General features: G+C 40.0%; 1 protein-coding gene across 1 annotated transcript in view; it reads right to left on the bottom strand.

Moving 5' to 3' along the window:
* LOC150083252 (treslin-like) overlaps window positions 1–19,834 on the bottom strand; it is a 265,502-nt gene that overhangs the window by 43,161 nt on the left and 202,507 nt on the right. The window contains exons 13-14 of the mRNA XM_090378450.1: window positions 10,334–10,433; window positions 24–234 (exon numbers count right to left, since the gene is read on the bottom strand). Coding sequence (XP_090234576.1) covers window positions 24–234; window positions 10,334–10,433 — 311 coding nt within the window. The remainder of the gene's footprint in view (window positions 1–23; window positions 235–10,333; window positions 10,434–19,834) is intronic.

Raw genomic sequence — 19,834 nt, 5'->3', positions numbered from 1 at the left:
ACCAATTATAATATAAAATTAACCTTTTGGAGTAGTAGGCCTTTTATCTCTTTTCACTCGTTCTGTTGATTTCTGTTTAACAGTTTGTGACACGGGATGGACATCCACAAAAAGGCTACGCCTGACTCTACATGCTTTTCCTTCCATACAATCTGGATCCTGGCATTTTTTTGAAGATGATACAAGTGAACAAAATGAGTGTGTTGATTTGACATGTTTTCTTTGCTTGCGAATCTGCAATTAAAATTAATAAATTAAATGATTGAAATATTCACTCTAATAATTTATTATATAATGTTACCATTTAATGCAAAAAGTGAAAACAAATCATCAGTGTCTACATCAAACCATATTAGTGTACAGTAGAACTTGGTTATAATGAGCATTAAGGGTCTGACAAAATTTCCTCATTATAAGTGTTACTCACTATCTCAGTGATGAGTTAAATCTACCTCCTATTTTTTTTCATTCTCAATGACTTGGTAAAAAGATAGATTCAAAAACAAAAGAAATATTAGAGAGAAAAAAATAATATTAGTATATAACTCATTATTATTTGTATTAATATGCTTGTATTCAGTTTTTAAATCAATCCAGCCAACTGTTGTTACATACAAAATTGTTTTGGTTTTCAGGAGCATTAGCAACTAAGGCCATATTGCTCTGGGAATATACGGTGGTCATTCCCTGACCTTTTCCGCATCCTCCGTATTTGGTGGTGACGGGCTCGAACCCCGGTCTAATCAAGAAGCGTGTGCCATGCACTGCTGCTCCTTCCCACCTGGCTACGGAGGCGCCTACAACATACAAAATCGTTGCATCCAAATTGTTTAGCAAATTTTTCCGCTTGAGGCTTCAAGATCGGACCATCTATTGCAAATCCAGCACTTCTTTGTATAGTGAACTATTGAAGCAATGTTTCATCACCTTTTGTAACCTTGCACTTTCTAAATTTTTATATTTTTTTCAGTTATGTTCTTTCCCAGTCCCAATATGTAAACATGTACATTCTTCCACAATGTCGACACTATTAAAGAGGACAAAGAAAACTTTTTACACACTTCAACATTTTTTGCGCCACATTCTAACTCATGAATTTCGACTTTTTCTCGAATCGAGAGACATTTTCTTTTTTTAGTATGTTTCCGAAGGAAGGGTTCATTTCTAACTGATTTTACTTTAAAATGACAATAAAGTGATCTGCATACAAAGTTCTTAGAAGCCCTGAAATAAATTTATGGTTCAGTGAATACAAGACAATCTGTAAATAGGGTAATGTGACAAGCGGAATGCCAATGCACTATTGTATAGCCCCCGTCAGGACAAGGTCATAAATCAGCTGCTAATCTGATGCAGGTGGTCATAAAAGCTAAGTCGCCCTTTTCATTTTTGTCTATTCCAAGAATTGCGTTGTTTCAATTAAGAATGTTTTTATAACCACCCATTTTAGAAGGGTGGTTATAAAATTCATTGAATAACAGATCAGGGCTCCCCAGTGTGTGGCTAATGGAAGTATCAGGTAAGTAAGCTGTTTCCTGAAAGGAATCAATTTTCCTCACATGGGAGGAGTTTATTTCTGATTTCGTTAAAAAGGGCTGGAGATTTTAAGTTCAGGTTGACTGACTGATTAATTCCTGTTTTTCTTGCGCAAAAGTGACCGAGACTATAGTGCACCACAACCATGGCATAAAGTAGATAAAGATTTTTGGTAAACTTTCAGAAATTTACCACAAATTATATACAGGTAGTTCTTGACTTTATGAGTTAATTTGTTCCTAGCACGCACTCGTAAAGCGAAAACTTGAATGAATTTTCAAGCAACATGAATTTTCCCAACCTCGTAGGCCTGTTTGGAGACATAATGCAGTAACCTCTACAGTTCCACTGCAAGAATGTATGCATTATTTAGGTTGCGATTTAGAGTAACCCTTGGTTTGTTTCCGAGAGGCTATGGATTTGTTATTTAGTTCTATGTTGCCCCTTTTTGGGAAGTAATGTTTTCCAGTGTCCATTTCCTCTTCAGTGAATAATTTTAGATCTAGTGAGTTACTGGAGGAGGAGATGTGGGAATTTCCCTCCAATAATTCATGGGTCAGTACTTTTAGTAATCATTGGGGCAAAGGCACTCCATGAATCATGTTTGGCTTGCAGCCTGATCTGACGTGTTTTGATTTTAAGCTTTTTGTAAGTGATTATATTGTGGCAGTTGTGAACTTTTAGAAAAGGTTCACAAGCATAATTTTTCCCTTGTTTTGCCTTAGTACAATCTGCATTCTATCAGTTAACGGTCACTGTGAAATGGGTAACTCAGTACTGACCATTCCATACTTGGATATAAAGATAATGAGCATATGGTCAAGTCTACTGCAGAGTTAGCATAGTCAAATGATGTTTATCAAAGAATGTCTCAATGAGATGGTCTCTTGCATTCATGGTAGGAGATCCACACGAAAGACACATGAGACCATGGATGATGTGCACTGAAATTTCCAAATAAGCACGTGGTGGGAGTTGTACAATAAGAGTGCTAAATTCTATTAAGGAGCAAGGATATAATGATGGAATATAAATGGATGAAAGGATCAGTAATATTCCTATCACAATGCAAACTGCAATAACTTTTAAAGAGGTTTATATTGTAACGTGTCTGTCAGGCTTAGTTGATTTAACGTAGTTGAGATACAGCTCTCCATGAGCAGGAGAGCTGTATCTCTATATGGTTTATACAATGCATAGTTTAAAAACTTGGGAGAGACTTGAGGTGACAAATAAGGACACAACCACTGGATTCATTTGAACAGTTAGATCTTTTAGTTCACTGGATTTGCTACACAGGCCTTTGTTTTTTTGTTTTGTTTTGGTTTTATTGGCGCATTAGCTACTAAGGCTATAATGCGCCAAGACCATGTCATTTATAAAAAAATTTAAACTTTCAGTGACCTAATTAATTAGGTCACTATGTCAAGAAGTATAAGAAAAATGTAAATTTTATAAACAAGTAAAAATATTTATTGATTTTAAAAATCTAAAAATAGCAGACACATTGTCATTGTCGGATAAAATCTGACTGAGTGTATACGGCTCAGTCAGATGATTAAAAGCAGTAAAACAGATATTACTCAAATCTGGCCAGTCAATTAAAATGTGTCTCATAGTTAAAATTGTGCCACAGGACACACACATAGGAGGGTCATCAGCCCTCAGCAAAAACGAATGAGTTAAATGACTGTGTCCTATGCGGGTCCGGGCAAGAACAACTTCCTCCTTACGATTCCTGCGCAGACTAGACTGCCACGGTTCAATTACAGGCTTTATACAATATAGTTTATTTCCAGTCTGTCTATTCCACGAGTCCTGCCATTGGGAGTGTATGTTTTGGTGTATTATTTGCCTGTAGTCTGTATAGGGGACTGACAGGCAGCGGTTATTATTGGGAATTGCTGATTCGGCTGCGGCGTCAGCCAAATCATTTCCCCTAATCCCAATGTGGCTGGGAATCCAGCAGAAGCGGATATCATATTCACGTCCAAGGAGGAAGTGAATCTTCTGCTGAATGCTAGACAGAACTGGATGAGGATTATATCTTACAGATATTAAAGCCTGTAACACGCTGAGAGAATCGGAATATATATATTTTTTTTTTTTTTTGATTTGGTAGTTGTTGGCGCATCGGCTTCTGTGGCCATATTGCACCTCCCACGGTTTTTGCAGTACTTTGATCCAAGCCCGAGGCGGGAATCGAACCCGCGACCTTTGGGTTGCCGGGCAGGTACTTTACCCACTCGGCTAGCCCGGTCGGCAATCGGAATATAAAATGAACCGTTGGTATTGACATTCACTAATGTGATCCAAGGCTAACTCTATAGCATGCAGCTCTGCAGTAAATATACTGCATTCAGAGGGAATCTGCTCCGATGTAGAGCTGTCTGTAAAGACAGCAGCAGATCCCACATATGATTCCGACTTCGAACCGTCTGTGTAAACTGGCGCGAAGTCAGAATGTTCAGCTCTGTGTGCTGAATAAAGCTGCAGGTAGACAGACGATGGAGTGTCCAACTTTCCCCAATTTCTGAGGGACAAGTCACATGTTGGAACACGAGCATGCCAGGGTGGAAGGGGTTGCTTTGGTGTTTGGGCAACCTTGTCTACCTTGATATTAAGTTCTTTGAGTAGCTCTTGGAGACGAATACCAAAAGGACGATTAGCAGTCTTACGGGTGTTATATAAATTTTCCCATCGTGGCTCAAAAACGAATGGCCACGTAGGATGGTCTGGCAGGGATTTCAGTTTTAAAGCATACTTTAAAGACAACTGCTTACGTTGAAGCGATAACGGTGGTTCGTTTGCTTCGACATATAAGCTCTGGACAGGAGATGTGCGATATGCTCCAGTAGTAATACGTAGGGTCTGATGATGGACGGGGTCCAGCCACCGCAGGACACTGTCTCTGGCTGAGGAATATACCTGGGACCCATAATCTAGTTTGGATCGCACAAGTGCACGGTAAAGCCGAAGAAAGGTACATCGGTCTGCTCCCCAAGATGTAGAGGAGAGGGAGCGGAGAATATTAAGCCCACGTGTGCACTTTGTGCGGACTTGACGAATATGATCCAAAAAGGTTAGTTTTTTATCGAATGAGTCCCAAGAATTTTGCGTTCGCTGCTACTGGAATAGCATTTTGTCCGAGCCTTAATTCAGGTTCAGGATGAAGATTACGCTTGCGACAAAAGTGTACACAAACAGTCTTCTCCGGCGAGAACCTGAAGCCATTAGCAAGTGCCCAGGAATTCAGGCTATCGATGGCTTTCTGCAGTTGTCTTTCAATAACCCTCATGTTGCATGACTGACAAAAAATGCTAAAGTCATCAACATAGAGGGCACTGTTTACAGTTGGAGGAAGTTGTTCTGTGATGGAATTTATTTTTATGGCAAAAAGCGTGACACTTAATACTGATCCTTGTGGTACTCCCTCCTCTTGGCTAAAGGAGCGAGAGAGTCAGGATCCCACACGAACTTGGAACGATCGATTGGCTAAAAATGTTTGAATAAAAAAGGGGAGATGCCCTCTAAGGCCTAGGCTATGTAAATCTTTTAAAATGCCAAATCTCCAAGTTGTGTCATACGCTTTTTCCATGTCAAAGAACACCGACACCAAGTGTTCGCGTTTTAGGAAAGCATCCCGGATGGATGCTTCCAATCTAATAAGATGGTCCAAAGTGGACCGGTTCCTTCGGAAGCCGCACTGGATGTTGGAGAGAAGGTCATTTGATTCTAGATACCAAATTAAACGAGAATTAACCATTCTCTCCAGGATTTTGCACAGACAGCTAGTCAGAGCAATAGGACGATAATTGGTGGTGACTTTTGGATCCTTTCCTGGCTTAGGGAAGGCAAGAACGATTGCTTTTCGCCAGGAGTCTGGAAACTGCCCTTCAGTAAAGATTCTGTTATACAGAAGGAGCAGACAATCCATAGATTTTGGTGAAAGATGTTTAATCATTTCATAATGGATGCCATCTGGTCCAACGGCACTTGCTTTGGAAAGAACGAGGGCTCTTTCCAGTTCCTGAATAGTGAAATCCCCGTTGTAGGGATAAATGCTCTTAGATTTAAAGCTAAGTGCCTGTTTTTCGATTTTATATTTCAGGACCAGGAACTCTGGGGAATACGAAGATGTTGCAGAGATGTTAGAGAATGTTTCTCCAAGAGAAATAGCTATTGCAGTTGGATCTGCAATAGCGCATCCATTATAATCTAGGATTGAAGAAGGGTGGGATGTATATTTTCCCTTCATTTTCCGGATTTTATCCCAGACTACCTTAGAGTTGGTAGACTGGGTAATAGATGATGTAAAACGGATCCACGATTCCTTTTGACTCTGACGACAGATATATCGTGCTTTGGCTCGTGCACGTTTAAAGGCTATAAGGTTGGTCGTGGTAGGATATCGGCGGAATATCCCCCACGCTTTGTTTTGAGCCTTTTTTGCTGCTGTGCATTGTGAATTCCACCAAGGTTTAGGAAATGGTGGAAACCGGGCAGATGTTTTTGGAACAGCATTCGCAGCTGTTTGGACAGTATTTTCTGTGATGTACTTAACTGCATCCTTGATAGGCTCTTGACTGACTGTGCTAAGATCAAAATTTGCCTGATGTTGGAAGGCAATCCAGTCAGCCTGATCAATCTTCCACCGTGGTAACCTAAAAGGAAGACATGGTCTCCCACTGTGTAACAAGGTTATCATGGGGAAGTGGTCGCTTCCGTATGGATTCTCCTCCACTTCCCAAGTGAGTGAAGGGAATAGAGAAGGGGAGCAGATAGAGAGATCAATGGCAGAAAAAGTATGGGTAGGCATGTGGAAGAAGGTGTTTGTTCCAGTATTTAGAAGGGAAAGGTCATTGTCATTGAGCATACGCTCCATGACTCGTCCCCTTCCGTTGATGTTAGCACTACCCCACAGGGTGTTATGTCCGTTAAAATCCCCGAGAAGTAAGAGAGGGGGAGGCAGCTGCGTTAGAAGATCATCAAGGTCTGCCAGGGTGATGTCAGTCCCAGGTGGCAAATAAATGGAGCACACAGTTAATAAAAATCCCACCGAAAGGCGAATTGCAACAGCCTCTATGCTGGTTGTAATTAGCAAGGGCTGCACTGGGGTCTGGTTACCCACAAGGATAGCCACTCCCCCATGTACAGAGCCATCCGCAATTCTATCCTTTCGAAAAAATGTGATGTTGTGCATGGTGGGATCATCATTTGCCTTCAGATATGTCTCCTGCAAGCAAAAGCAGACTGGCTCGTGCTTTTGCAGGAGGGCCTTGATGTCATCAATATTTCGCCGGAATTCACGACAATTCCATTGTAGGAATTTAGCCATTATTTTGGCTTGGTGGGTCCATCAGGCAGCTTCCGAGGTGCTGAGGGCTTACTTTTATCAGTCTTGGATTTGTCTTTTTTGGGGAAGAATGGACGCTGTCCCGCATCCATTTCCTCCTCCGCAAAGAGTTCCAAAACTGAATCTTTGGGTACCTCCTTCTGCTCCACATCCATCTTTTCTTGGGTACTAGGGGGGAACTTCCCCTTTCTTATTCTTTTCTTTCATAATTATCTTTGTTACTTGTGGAGCATTAGGAGGTACCGATGTAGGAGTGGCAGCTGATTGGTCCTTTTGTGCAGGTTTTTGAGAACTTAAGAGATACCGCGCGATGGGAGTGAAAGACTCCTTTGGAGGAATGGTCATGTCCGTCGTAGTTCCGACGGAACATCTCCCTGCTACCTTCTGGGCGTAGGTAGGTTTGTTGATATTCAGGGGTTTGACCGATTTCCGTGCCTCCTGGTATGATATATTTAGCTCTGCCTTCAGCCGTTGAATTTCTTTTTCTTCTTTCCACCTCTGGCATGCTCGTGAGTAGGCCGGGTGTTCGCCTTCACAGTTAATACAGGTGGGTTTTGCGGCTGAACATGCTGTTGTTTCGTGGTCCTTTGCACCGCATCGAGCGCATGCAAGGACTCCACGGCAGGCCATTTGAGAATGTCCATACTTCTGGCATTTAAAGCACCGTAAAGGGTTTGGAACGTATGGACGCACTGAACAGTTGATGTATCCAGCTTTAATCTCATCAGGAGGTTTAGGAGAGTTAAAAGTCAGGATAACGCTCCTGGTTTTAACAATTTTTCCATCCCTTCGCGCAGTAATTCTCTTGACGGCAGTAACTCCCTGTGGTTTTAATTCGGAGCAGATTTCCTCCTCGGTTACGTCAAGAAGGTCCCACTCCGAAATGACACCTCTCGATGAATTGAGTGTTCTGTGTGGTGTCACTGTTATAGGGATTCCTCCGATTGATGTTACTTGGAGTAGATGTTCGGACTGCCTGTCATTTTTTGTTTCAATCAAGAGGTCCCCAGAACGGAGCCTCTTAACTGACTTGGGTGAACCTGCTAACCCATCCAACCCTTTTTGGATAAAGAAGGGTGACATTTTTCCAATCGGTTTTTCACTTGTTGAGTGCATAATTAGGAACCTTGGAACAGGCCCTGATGATATTTCTGTTCGCTGCCTCTTTGTAGCTATAATGCTATCTGAATCAATGTCAATGTTTTCAGATAGGGACCGGGTTGGGGCCCCTGAAGAAGTAAGTTTATCAGGATTCAGGAAGTTTTTTTTTTATATGGTTCAGTGCCCGGACTCCCCACCCACCACGGAGCCCAAAGGGACGCCCACTACCCGGCATGCAATAAATGCGCTCGGGAGTGGGACGCCAGGGCTACCCAGACACTATACCCGCACCGCCGCCAGCCTGAATCCTGTCCCTCGGACCATGAGGGTAGGGGCATGGCATTGACACGGTTGACCCTCGCAGGCGAGCCTACTAGCCGATTGATCCTAGCCGGGCCTTCCAGGACCACCCGTCTTGTCGAAGCAGGGGCCAAAGTGGTGTATTGAAGCTGGGCCCCTCAACCACCAGGATCCCCCTTTCGAATTTCCACGGGTCGCAGCGCACGGCAAACACGCCGGATTCCATTGATGTAAGCCTGGAACCTGGGCTGTGGGCGTTGGATCCCAGTGATGCTAGTCTGGAAGTCCAGCAGCGTCACTGGGAGGTTCCCTCACCACGTACAGGTGCCCACGTCGAGGGGGCTACACAGGCCACTATAATCCACTGTATAAGTTTATACATTACTTAGGTTTAGGTGTTGAACACTGATCTGACTCTTTTTTTTTTCTTCTTTTTTTATGTAGTAGACTCTTGGTTGGTCTTGTTTCATCTTGTCCTTTCCAGGAGGAAGTGGGATGTACTCATTCCATTCACACGATCTGATGGACTGTCTCAAGTATGATCTCATGTATGGACTAGAGCAAGTATGATCAAATGGACTGTCTGATCATACTTGCTCTAGTTTTCCATACCTGATGATACCTTTTTTTCACAGATTTTGCCTTCTTTGGTTTTGTCATTACATGGTTTTGCCATTACTAATATAGTTTGGCCCAGCTAGTTAGTGAGATGTTTAGTGAAATTGAGACATCCATTAGGATTGTATTGTGGCCAAGGCACAACTTCAAGTGAGAGATGCACATGATCTCGCAAGTGATCGTTTGCATAGCGATCACACAGTCATTACTTGGAAGGTGAAGAAAGTTGTTGCAGTAGTTAAAGGTAAGACATGGGTTTCAATTTCAGAAAAGGGGACTACAACAGTTTAAGATGCCACATGGCATCTATCAATCAGGTAGATTTTAGAGGAGGACAAATACATTAGATTTATGGAATACCTTTAAAGCAATAATCAGAGAAGCCAAGAATACATATATAATATTAAGAAATATACAGAACGAGGAAGATGCTGAGATAAATGAATACTGAGCTGGCAGTCTAACGGAGCAGAAAACTATGGCATGGGAAAGTTATAGAAAGACAAAAAGTACTGAAGCTTACAGCAGCTACAAGTTGATCTGTAATAGTACCAAAGAAAAGGTTAGGGTGAAGACTGAGTATGAGAAAGCACTGGCTAAAAGAGCAAAGAATGGAGAAAAGGAGTTTTTAGGTATACAAATACAAAGTAGAAATTGAATCAGACTGGACCCTTGTGTACTAGATGTGTGAAAGTCTTAGATAACCAAGCTGATGAATTGAACAGGTACTTTGCATTGATCTTTATTGATGAAAGCCCTCCGTAGTGAGGAGAAGCTGTGCGAGTGGGACTGAAACATATGAAAATGGCAAATTTACAAAAACGTTTGAGCCACAGAGTGCCCTGAACTATTGAGGTTAAGAACTTGGGTGTGGTATTCCAGGGCTGCCCAGACATCATACTTGCTCTGGCAGCCCAAATCTTGTTTGATGGACCACAAGGGTATGGGTATACATCAATATGGCAGACAGACTCAGCAGCTGACTGCTTGTAGTTGAGTCATTCCAGGACCACCTGTCTTATCCAAATTGGGGCCAAAGTGGTACATTGAAGATGGTCCCTCCCCTCAACCACCAGACCCCCCCCCTTCTGAGTTTACATGGTTTTCAGCACAAGGAAAATTCAATAAAGTAAGCTTATCAGTGATTTCACCTTTGCATGCTATAGTGATATGCTCCTATATTGTGTTAAATACAAATGTATATGTATAAATAAAAAATTATAATAATAGAATACATTCAGTACTGGAAATCTGAATATTTTCCATGCTTAACTCAATAATCCTACCACCTCTATTTACTGAATTTTTTTAACGTCATTTCTTAAAGCAGGCACATTTTTGTGAGCATTGATATTAACCTATCATGAATTAGTGCTGCTCTGAAACACTATGATATACCAGTGTTTATATGTATACAAATACCTTATAACTCCTTGTCCTAGATTTAAGAATCATTGACTGTGGCACCAGTATCTGTCGTTTCGCCCGATTCACAAATAAAGCTGGATTCTGATGTTTAGATCTATTAAGATAAATAAAAATGCAAAAAATTAATGGATAGTAATACAAAAATGAAGTTTTATTTTTTATTTAATATATATAATCTAATTTTATATATATTAGAGTATATATAAAATTAGAGTACAAAACAATTACAGTAACACCTGGTTAAATGGTTTGATGAAAACTGCAGAATTTCTGAAAGAAAAATTACTACTAAAATGTAATAATACAGTGCAACCTCAATATAATGTACCTCTTCATACGATGATTTTGGAGATACCACGGGTATGATCATGTCCCCCAAAATGAATTTTGAAGAGAAAAAATAAATAAAGCGTTCAAAGAACTAGCAATTCCATACTGGAAATTGGAAAAGGTGAATACTGTATACACCCATAACTACTGTACATCCTAATAATTTATTTTTAAGAGGGGGAAAATTAGCTGTATATTTAGCATTAGTAATGGCCATATGCTGCACCAGTCAAAAAAAAAAAAAAAAAAGAGAGAGAAAAAGTTAAATAGCATATAACATAAATAATTATTGAATAATAAAAGGAAAGGAAAGGAAATAACCTATGCATTTTTCTCCTCCCCTAGGTAACTATCCAGGTGATCTTTGAATTTCCCGAAACTGTCAGCCTCTACCACCCATGTAGGTAACTAATTCCAGTAATTTATAACTCACTGGCTAAAATAAAACTTCCTGCAATCCAGTCCCAACTTCTCTCAACTTGAATTTATGGCCAATAGTCCTAGAATTATTTAGAAAATTTTGTCCACATTCATTTTACTTTTGCTGCTAAGAGCCTTAAACACTTGAATCACATCTCTTCTAAGGTGCCTAGTTTCCAAGCTCTGCAACCCCACATATTCAAAGTCTGTCCTCATATGGATGCCCTTTCACCGATCTAACTATGTGAGTTACCCATCTTTGGATCCTTTCAAGAAGCTCAATGTCTTTTTGCAGGTGCAGTCTCCATACTTCATCTCAGTATGTTCCATAAATCATCATTAGGACACCATGGGCCTTTCTTGCGACCTGTCTACAATGCTCGAAGAACTTCATGTGTGCCCGTGTAGTAACCGCAATCCCCTTTTTTCACTACTGACTTTAGTTCAACTACACCAAGTGTATAAGTTATTTTGAAATTACTGTTCCCCAGGTGTAAGACCATGTACTTTTCTGGATTAAAGCATAGCTGGCACTTTTCTGACCAGCTCTGAAGTCTATATACGTCATTCTGAAGCCCTGCTCGGCAGTGATCATTAATTACTGTACCAATCTTTAAATCACCTGCAAATTTAGACATCATGCTCTCTATCTCTTCATTGATGTCAACTGAGAAAATCAAAAACAGTAGTCCCAATACTGATCCTTGGGGAACCATACTTCTTACATTAACCAAATCTGTGGGATTTACTTAAAGATATAATTACCATCAGGAGTAGAGGGAAGGGTTTTTGCTTTTTGTAAAGGTGACTACAGTGATCTCAGACAGTTTTTAAATTCTCTACAGTGGGACCAACTGATGATGTTACCAACAGCAAATTTTAAGTGGAAAACATTCAAGGAACTAATCTTGGAAGCTACTATGCTTTTCGTACTGATTAAGAAATATTGTTCAAAGGTTAGGCCTAGATGGATGTCAAATGAACTAATGAGACTGGTGGCAGAGAAGAAAAATGCATGGGATGTATATATATTATCAGGCAATGCAGATAATATATCTGTGTTGCCTGCAGCCGTTGCCAAAGCTTTTGAGAAAGCTTTGGCAAAGGATGCTAAGAAAAACAGCAAGCACTTCTTTACTTATATAAACTCAAGAAGGAAGGGGATGAATCAGATTGGTCCACTTGATATTGATGGTTCGAATGTTGATGATCTGAATGAGTATTGTGCATCACCATTCACAGAGGATGTTAAAGCTTTTATTTTATTTCTATTTTATCTTATGTATATATTATATATTTATTTTAATAAATTTATTTTAACCAGTTAGTCGGTGGTCGCAAGAAACTTTGATGACATAATGCAACCCGACGCACAAGGCCTGTTTTCTAACAAATGAGGAGTTATTAAGGGAGGAAAATGTCAGTAGTTGAACAAACTGAACAGAGTGCTTAATGATTTTGTAATAACTGAGAGCAAAGAGGAGGAGAAATTGCTGAAGTTAAACATAAAAAAGGCACCTGGAGTGGATGGGATCTATCCAGTTATATTAAAAGAGGCAGCAAATGAAGTAAGCAAACAGTTAGCTATAATTATGAGAGCATCCTTGGACTCAAGGGAAGTCCCCACGGACTGGAGTTGTGCAAATGTATCCCCAATTCACAAAGGGGGAATCTAAGGGTGACACGAGTAATTACAGACCAGTTAGTTTAACTTCCGTTCTGGGGAAACTAATGGAGTCACTGGTTAAAGATGCATTAGTAATAGTAGTAATAATGGAGGCATGTGATGCAAGAAAGCAAGCGTAAATATCTTATGTAGCATCAGCCAAAAAAAAAAAAAAAAAAAATCTGAGCAAGTGGAAGAATCCCATCAGAATTCAGCATGCTCAACCCATTCAAGGCCTTATACATCTCAATCAGATCACTTCGGAGGTGTCTAGTCTCCAGGTGCTGCAATTTGCAGAACTCAAGCCTTTCTTGGTAAGGCGATCCCTTCATTCCCCTCACCAATCTTGTTGCCCTTCTCTGTACATGCTCAAGGAACTCTACATCCTTCATAAAATGAGGCCTCCAGACCTGTACGCAGTACTCAAGGCTTGGCCTGACTATTGCCTTATACAAAGGGATAATCACCTCCTTTTCCCTACTATCAAAATTCCTGTATATCATTGACAATACCCCATGACCTGCTCTGGAAGCTTGTCTGCATTGCTCAGAAAACTTCATATCTGACTGCACAATTACTCCCAGATCGTTTTCATTTTCCACCACTAAGTGTAGTACCACACAGTTGGCGTGTTACTTATACCCACATGCAGTACTTTGCATCTGTCAATGGTAAACTTCAGTTCCCACTTCTCAGCCCATCTGCCCAACTTTTCTAGATCCTGTTACAGTAGCACAATGCCATTACTGTCATTCGGAACCCTGCGAACCTTTGTATCATCTGCAAACTTCAATATTAAGCCTGCTATATCTTCATCTATATATTTGATAAATATACAAAACAACAGTGGGCCCAACACCAAACACTGGGTGACTCCACTAATAACATTAGTCCACAACTAGCAGCATCCTTTGATTACCACTCTGTCTTCTCCCACTCAATCACCCTTTTATCTATTGTAGCATCTTAACCTTAATACCATACTGCTCCAATTTGTACAGTAGTCTTCCATGCACAACAGTGTCAAAAGTTTTCCTGAAATCCAAGTATATATCAAAATTATTGTTTGCATCCAGTTCCTCTGTGACCACATCATAGTATCCAATCAAATTGGCCAGACAAGACCTCCCTTTAACAAACCCATGCTGTGTCTTAACTATTACTGCAGTCTTGTCTAGATGATCCTGCAATGCTTCTTTAACCAGTGATTCCATTATTTTCCCCGGAACACAAGTTAAACTAATAGGTCTGTAGTTACTTGTGTCATCTCCAGTCTGTGGGGACTTCCCCCAAGTCCAAGGATGCTCTCATAATTATGGCTAAAGGTTTGCTTACCTCCTTTGCCACCTCCTTTAATATAAGTGGATAGATCCCATCCATCCCAGGTGCCTTTCTTATGTTTAACTTCAACTATTTCTCCTTCACTCTGCTCTCAGTTATTACAAAATCATCAAGCACCCAGTTACAGTTTGATAAACTTCTGGCATTTTCCTCCCTTAATAACTCCTTGTGTGAATGTAGATTTTTTTTTTTTTCTTTTTCTGGCTGATGCTACATAAGCTCATACACTTGCTTTCTTGCATCTCATGCTTCAATTACTACTAATAATCATTCTTCAAAACCCTCTGCCTCCTGCCCTGAAGCCATCCTGCTATCCATCTAAGGATTTTTCCTATGATTGCAACCTGTTCCGGCTTATAAAGTAACTGGTCATTTGGGACAGAGTCAAATTCTTTGCTGAAATCTAAATGAACAATGTTGTAAATTACTCCCTAAATCCAGCTCATGAGTGACCCTGTCAAAATAGTTAATCAGATTTGTTAAACATAATTTTCCCTTTACAAAACCATGCTGTGTAATTCAGAATTCCATTTCTATCTAAATGATTCTGAATTCTATCCTTGATCATTGTCTCCACGAATTTCCTATTACTGAAGTTACACTGACTGGTCGATAATTTCCCACTACGTTCTTAGAACTGCCTTTATATACACCGGTGAGGCAAAAGATTATGACCAGAGAATCGTTATGCAAATCGAAGCAACTGCAGGTGAACTATGGTGTGTGTGTGTGGGTCGGGACACTATATAAAAAAAACCTGATACTGAGCTCTGTTAATCAGTGTTACTCTTGTTCTTCAGATGGGAAATGCAGCGGACTTAAGCGAGTTTGACAAAGGCCAAATTGTAATGGCCAGACACCTGGGTCAGAGCATATCTGAAATGGCACAGCCGGTGGGATGCTCACAGTCAGCCTTGCTTGGTGGTCCGAGGAGGGAAAACGCACAAACAGGCAGCGAAGTGTCAGACAACCACGGCTCACCAATGCTCAAGGTGTGCAAAGGCTCTCCCGGATGGTACGTGGCAACAGAAGGGAGACTGTGTCGCAACTTTCCAGTAACATATTACTCTGAGTAATATGTAATATGTTGTGACATATTACTCTGATGCAAGTAATATGTCACAACACATAGTACATCGAACCCTGTTGAAAATAGGGCTCCGTAGCCGCAGGCCACTCCGAGTGCCCAAGCTAACCACGGTTCACAAGCGACAGAGCCTACAATAGGGATGCAAGCATTGAAACTGGACCTTGAGTGATTGGAAGAAGGTTGTCTGGTCCGATGAATCACGTTTCCTGTTGCACCTTGTGGACGGCCGGGAACGTGTGCATCATTTACCTGGAGAAGTGATGGCACCTGGATGCACCATGGGACAAAAACAAGCCAGTGGCAGCGGTGTCATGCTTTGGGCGATATTCTGCTGGGATACAGTAGGTCCAGTCATCCATGTGCCAGGTACTCTGACATCTACCACCTACCTAAACATCATTGCTGACCAGGTACACCCTTTCATGGCAACGGTCTTTTCCTCTGGCGGTGCAGTCTTTCAGCACGATAATGTGCCGTGCCACACAGCCCAGACTGTTTGAGACTGGTCCGTGGAACATGAGAAAGACTTCCCAGTATTGCCCTGGCCTCCAAATTCCCCAAACATCAATCCCATTGAGCATCTGTGGTTTGTGTTTTGAACAGCAACTCCAATCTGCGGTGTCTCAACCATGGACCTTACAGGAGTTAAAGGATCTGCTGGTTACGTGTTGGTATCAGATACCACAAGACACATTTAGAAATCTTGTAGGGTCCATGCCTTGCCAGGTACAAGCTGTTTTGGCTGCACATGGAGGACCAACATCATATTAGGTAGGTGGTCAATGTTTTGGCTCATCGGTGTACAGTAAACCCCCGCTATTCGCGGTATCTGTATTCGCGGTTTCGCGTATTCGCGATCGCCGATTTAATATAAAATGAAACCTAAAAAAATGTGAATTTTAAAACGCCGTGAATATTTTCCGCCATAAAAAACATGGGCGTGGCTAAAATTATCTTTCCCGGTCAAAACAGCGCTCAGTGGGTGGGGAAGAGGGGTGAAAAAATCGGGAGTGTGGATGTTTCTCGCTAATCCTTGTTCAGTATGTGTTAGTCATGGAAGGTTTCGTCGTTTGATTTTAATTTATATGTTTATAAATTGAATAAATTTATCAATTTATAAATTGATATGCTTACAAAAATGATAACTCTACCGTTTTGCAGTGTAAAACAGACTTTTTCGAGTGCGTTAACGGAAGAAAGTGACTTTATTGTGGTCAAGTTCTTTCTAACCCCTACAAAAATATGGCTACGAATAAAAAGAGAAATGTGAAAATATCAAAGAAGGTGATGACACTAGCGAATAAAATTGAGTTATTAGACGAAATTTCTAATTGTGAAAGTGTCTCCTCAGTGGCAAAACATTATAAAATCAATGAGTCAACGGTACGATCAATCAAAAAATCGGAAGAAAAAATCTGCCGTAGTGTCCGTGAAACCGCGCTAATTGCTTCAAAAATTTGCTCTGTAACTCGTAATGTTAAATTTAAAAAAATGGAAAAGCTTTAAATCTGTGGATAGAAGACCGAATTCAAAATAAAATTCCGTTAAGTTCACTCATCATTCGTGAAAAGGCAAAACTTCTTTATCAACACTTTAGCGAAACTGGTGATAGCACACTGGCGGGATGTTTTTTTTTGCAAGCAAAGGCGCTGGTTTGAAATTTCTAATAAATATTACATTTAATATTAAATTGTTTCTTATTTTCATTTCGATGCCATATGCTTGCATTTCACTATGTACTGTCGTGTACAGTCATATTATGAAGGTACATATAATACATACATAGACAAAATTTTAGACTAGTTTTTCTTATATATTTCATACTTTGGAACGGAACCCCTTTATTACTATGGGAGCCATAACTCAGTATTCGCGTTTTCGGTATTCGCGACATTTCTCAGGAACGTAACCCCCGCGAATAGCGAGGGTTTACTGTATTTGCTTTGATTTATTCAGTTCTAGAGTACTTGTCGTAAACAACAAGACTTACCAGAGACTAATTACTGTAGACACACAGTTTCTTCCCTCATCTATAGATGCAATATAACAGTACATCAGTGAAATGCTAATTACAAATAGCTACCTCTTAAGGGGAATATGGCTACAATTTGTCAAGTGCATTTTATTAGTTACAAAGTAAATTTTTGTAATTTTTGCATGTGTTGTCTAGAAGATACACTTAGGACAGTAGAGACTAGACAAAAATATACATGAACAAACAATTGATTTATGGAGAAATCACGACTTCACTTCAGCAATACGATAAGCCTGACAGTTTGACTTTAATTTCGTTTTCTGAAAACATGGTAAATTCTAGGGAATCAGAAATAAATACACGGAAAAATTAGTAAATCAGTAGGACTCAAGTAATGGTCACCAAAAACAAAAATTATACAGTTGAATAAAAGTTAAAGCTTATCAAAACAGTTAAGAATGGTGGCCATTGTTAAAAAGTTATGCTTTGATAATCTTTAACATTAAATTGCATTCGTTCCTACACTCTGCAGAAGACGAAGCAGGCCTCCAAAGAAAGAAAACTAAACTTTGTGAAAACAGTGACATGGACCAATGGTTATATAAGTTGTTTCTACAGAAATGTAGTGAAGAACCAACAAATGGGACAATATTGAAAGCACAGGCACTTATTTTTTCTTTCTTTTTTTAAGAAAACTCCAAGTGCTAGAGGTATTAGAATCTATAGTACTTAGTACTCTGCATGGGTTCAAAGTTGAGAAAATGAAAGGAGACATTTGTTGATATTAGAATTGAATTTCTATGTACTGTAATTTTCAGGATACGTTTAAAGGGAGGTTGTTCCAGAAAATGGAAGTTGAAGGAATAAATGAGGAAGAAGACAAGTTGGTTCAATGAATTTGAAGTTGGACAGTAAAAGGATGCTGCCTGCTTGCAGCATGTGTTCAGACTGATTTGGAAGAGAGTGTGGAAATTACAGAAGCCAATTAAGAAGAACAATGCCCATAGAAGTATCTATAGAAAAGGAATGCAGCAGAAACAGAACAGGTATGGGACAGAGAGTGGAGAAACTTGTGAGAGATGGATCATTAATTAACTTAAGGTCCTCTTTTGAATGGAATCTAGAAGCCTGAGAGGTTTTGGGGGTACTGACCCGGATGTGGGAACAATATTCCATGGTAGTACAGATTTGTGATATGTACAGTTGTTATTTTGGTGTTTATTGGTGCATTGACAATGGAGATCATAGTGCGTTAGTTCATTTGTTATATTATATTCTCTGTATGTATATTATGTTCTCTATATCTTGATCAAATATATGGGGGTTAAATATTTTCTGTGGTTATTTGTATTATATCTTTATTTACAGAAGATGGTAGACGTTCACTGTTTGCCTGAATCTGAAAATGTCGGATTCATGTTCCTCGTCGCCTAGGATATCTTTCAGTTTGTAGTCTGATTGGTTTGTAGTCTTTATATGGAACTGGGAAAGATTGTTTCTGGAGGTTAGTGGTTGATTTTGTAATTCTGTCAGCTTCTTTGTTTCCTTTTATCCCTTTGTGTCCTGGTATCCAGCAGAAAAATATCTCCTGTTTTTCCTTTGTGAAGTCTGTTAGTAGCTGTTTAATTTGGCAGAGTACTGGATGGGTTATATTGTTTGTGGTTTCTATGGGTTGGATTACACTTAATGAATCAGAGTATATTACAGTTTTCAAATGATATGTGGTTCTGAAATGCTACAGGGATATCTGGACTGCTACTAATTCTACAGTGCAGGCACTGCATTCTTTTGGAAGTTGGCATGACAGTGCAATGTCTGGGAAAACTACTGATGCTCCTACATAGTTCTCTGATTGGGATATTGGGCTCTACGTACCGCATGTAGTTGTTGAAAGCTGGTATCTGACAAAGTATTTTTTTTCCAGATTTGTGCGGAGAGTTCATGAGCTGTGGAATGGATTATCCATGATGGTATTATATGTCCTTCTAGATTTTCAACATCACCTATGTTGAGATCATGTGTTATCAGCAGCTCTTGTAGTCTGATGCCTAGAGGCTGGTTTGCGCTTTTGTGGTTCCTATATATATATTTTCTCATTTTGAAGAGAATAGGGATATCCAAGTCGGAATGTCTCTTATGGATCATATCTTGTATGCACAGAACAGTGCCAACTGTTGTCTCCCGAGGAACAATGGTAGTTCATTAGCTACTGTATAGAGACTGTATGTAGGGGATGTGCGGAAGGCTCCTGTTGATATTTGTAGTGCATTACGGGGAATCGGATCTAACCATTTGAGGGAGCTCTTTTTTGTAGATACATAAATGGGTGCTTCGTAATCTATTTTTTAATTTACTAGTGCATTGTAAAGGTTGAGCAGGATATAATGGTCTGCTCCCCAAGATACTGATGGTAAGACTAAGGATATTGAGTTGGCTCATACATTTTATTTGTAATTGCTTTACAGATAGTGTTATATGAAGGTCAACTTGTTGTCTAAAGTGAGTCCAAGAAATTTTACACTTTGCTTAACTGGTATTCTGTGGCCTTGAATTGTTAGTTCAGGGTCAGGATGTAAATTTCTTTTTCTACAGAAATGTATGCAGACTGTTTTGTTGTGAAATTCTAAACATTTTCCTGGGCCCAATTACTGATGTTGTTAATGGTGCATTGTA

The sequence above is a fragment of the Mastigoproctus giganteus genome, chromosome 7 (genome assembly GCF_048544385.1).
Source record: "Mastigoproctus giganteus isolate SK-2022 chromosome 7, ASM4854438v1, whole genome shotgun sequence".
Lineage (NCBI taxonomy): Eukaryota > Metazoa > Arthropoda > Arachnida > Uropygi > Thelyphonidae > Mastigoproctus > Mastigoproctus giganteus.
The sequence above is the reverse complement of the archived record's forward strand: the minus strand, read 5'-3'. Positions and strand labels throughout refer to the sequence as shown.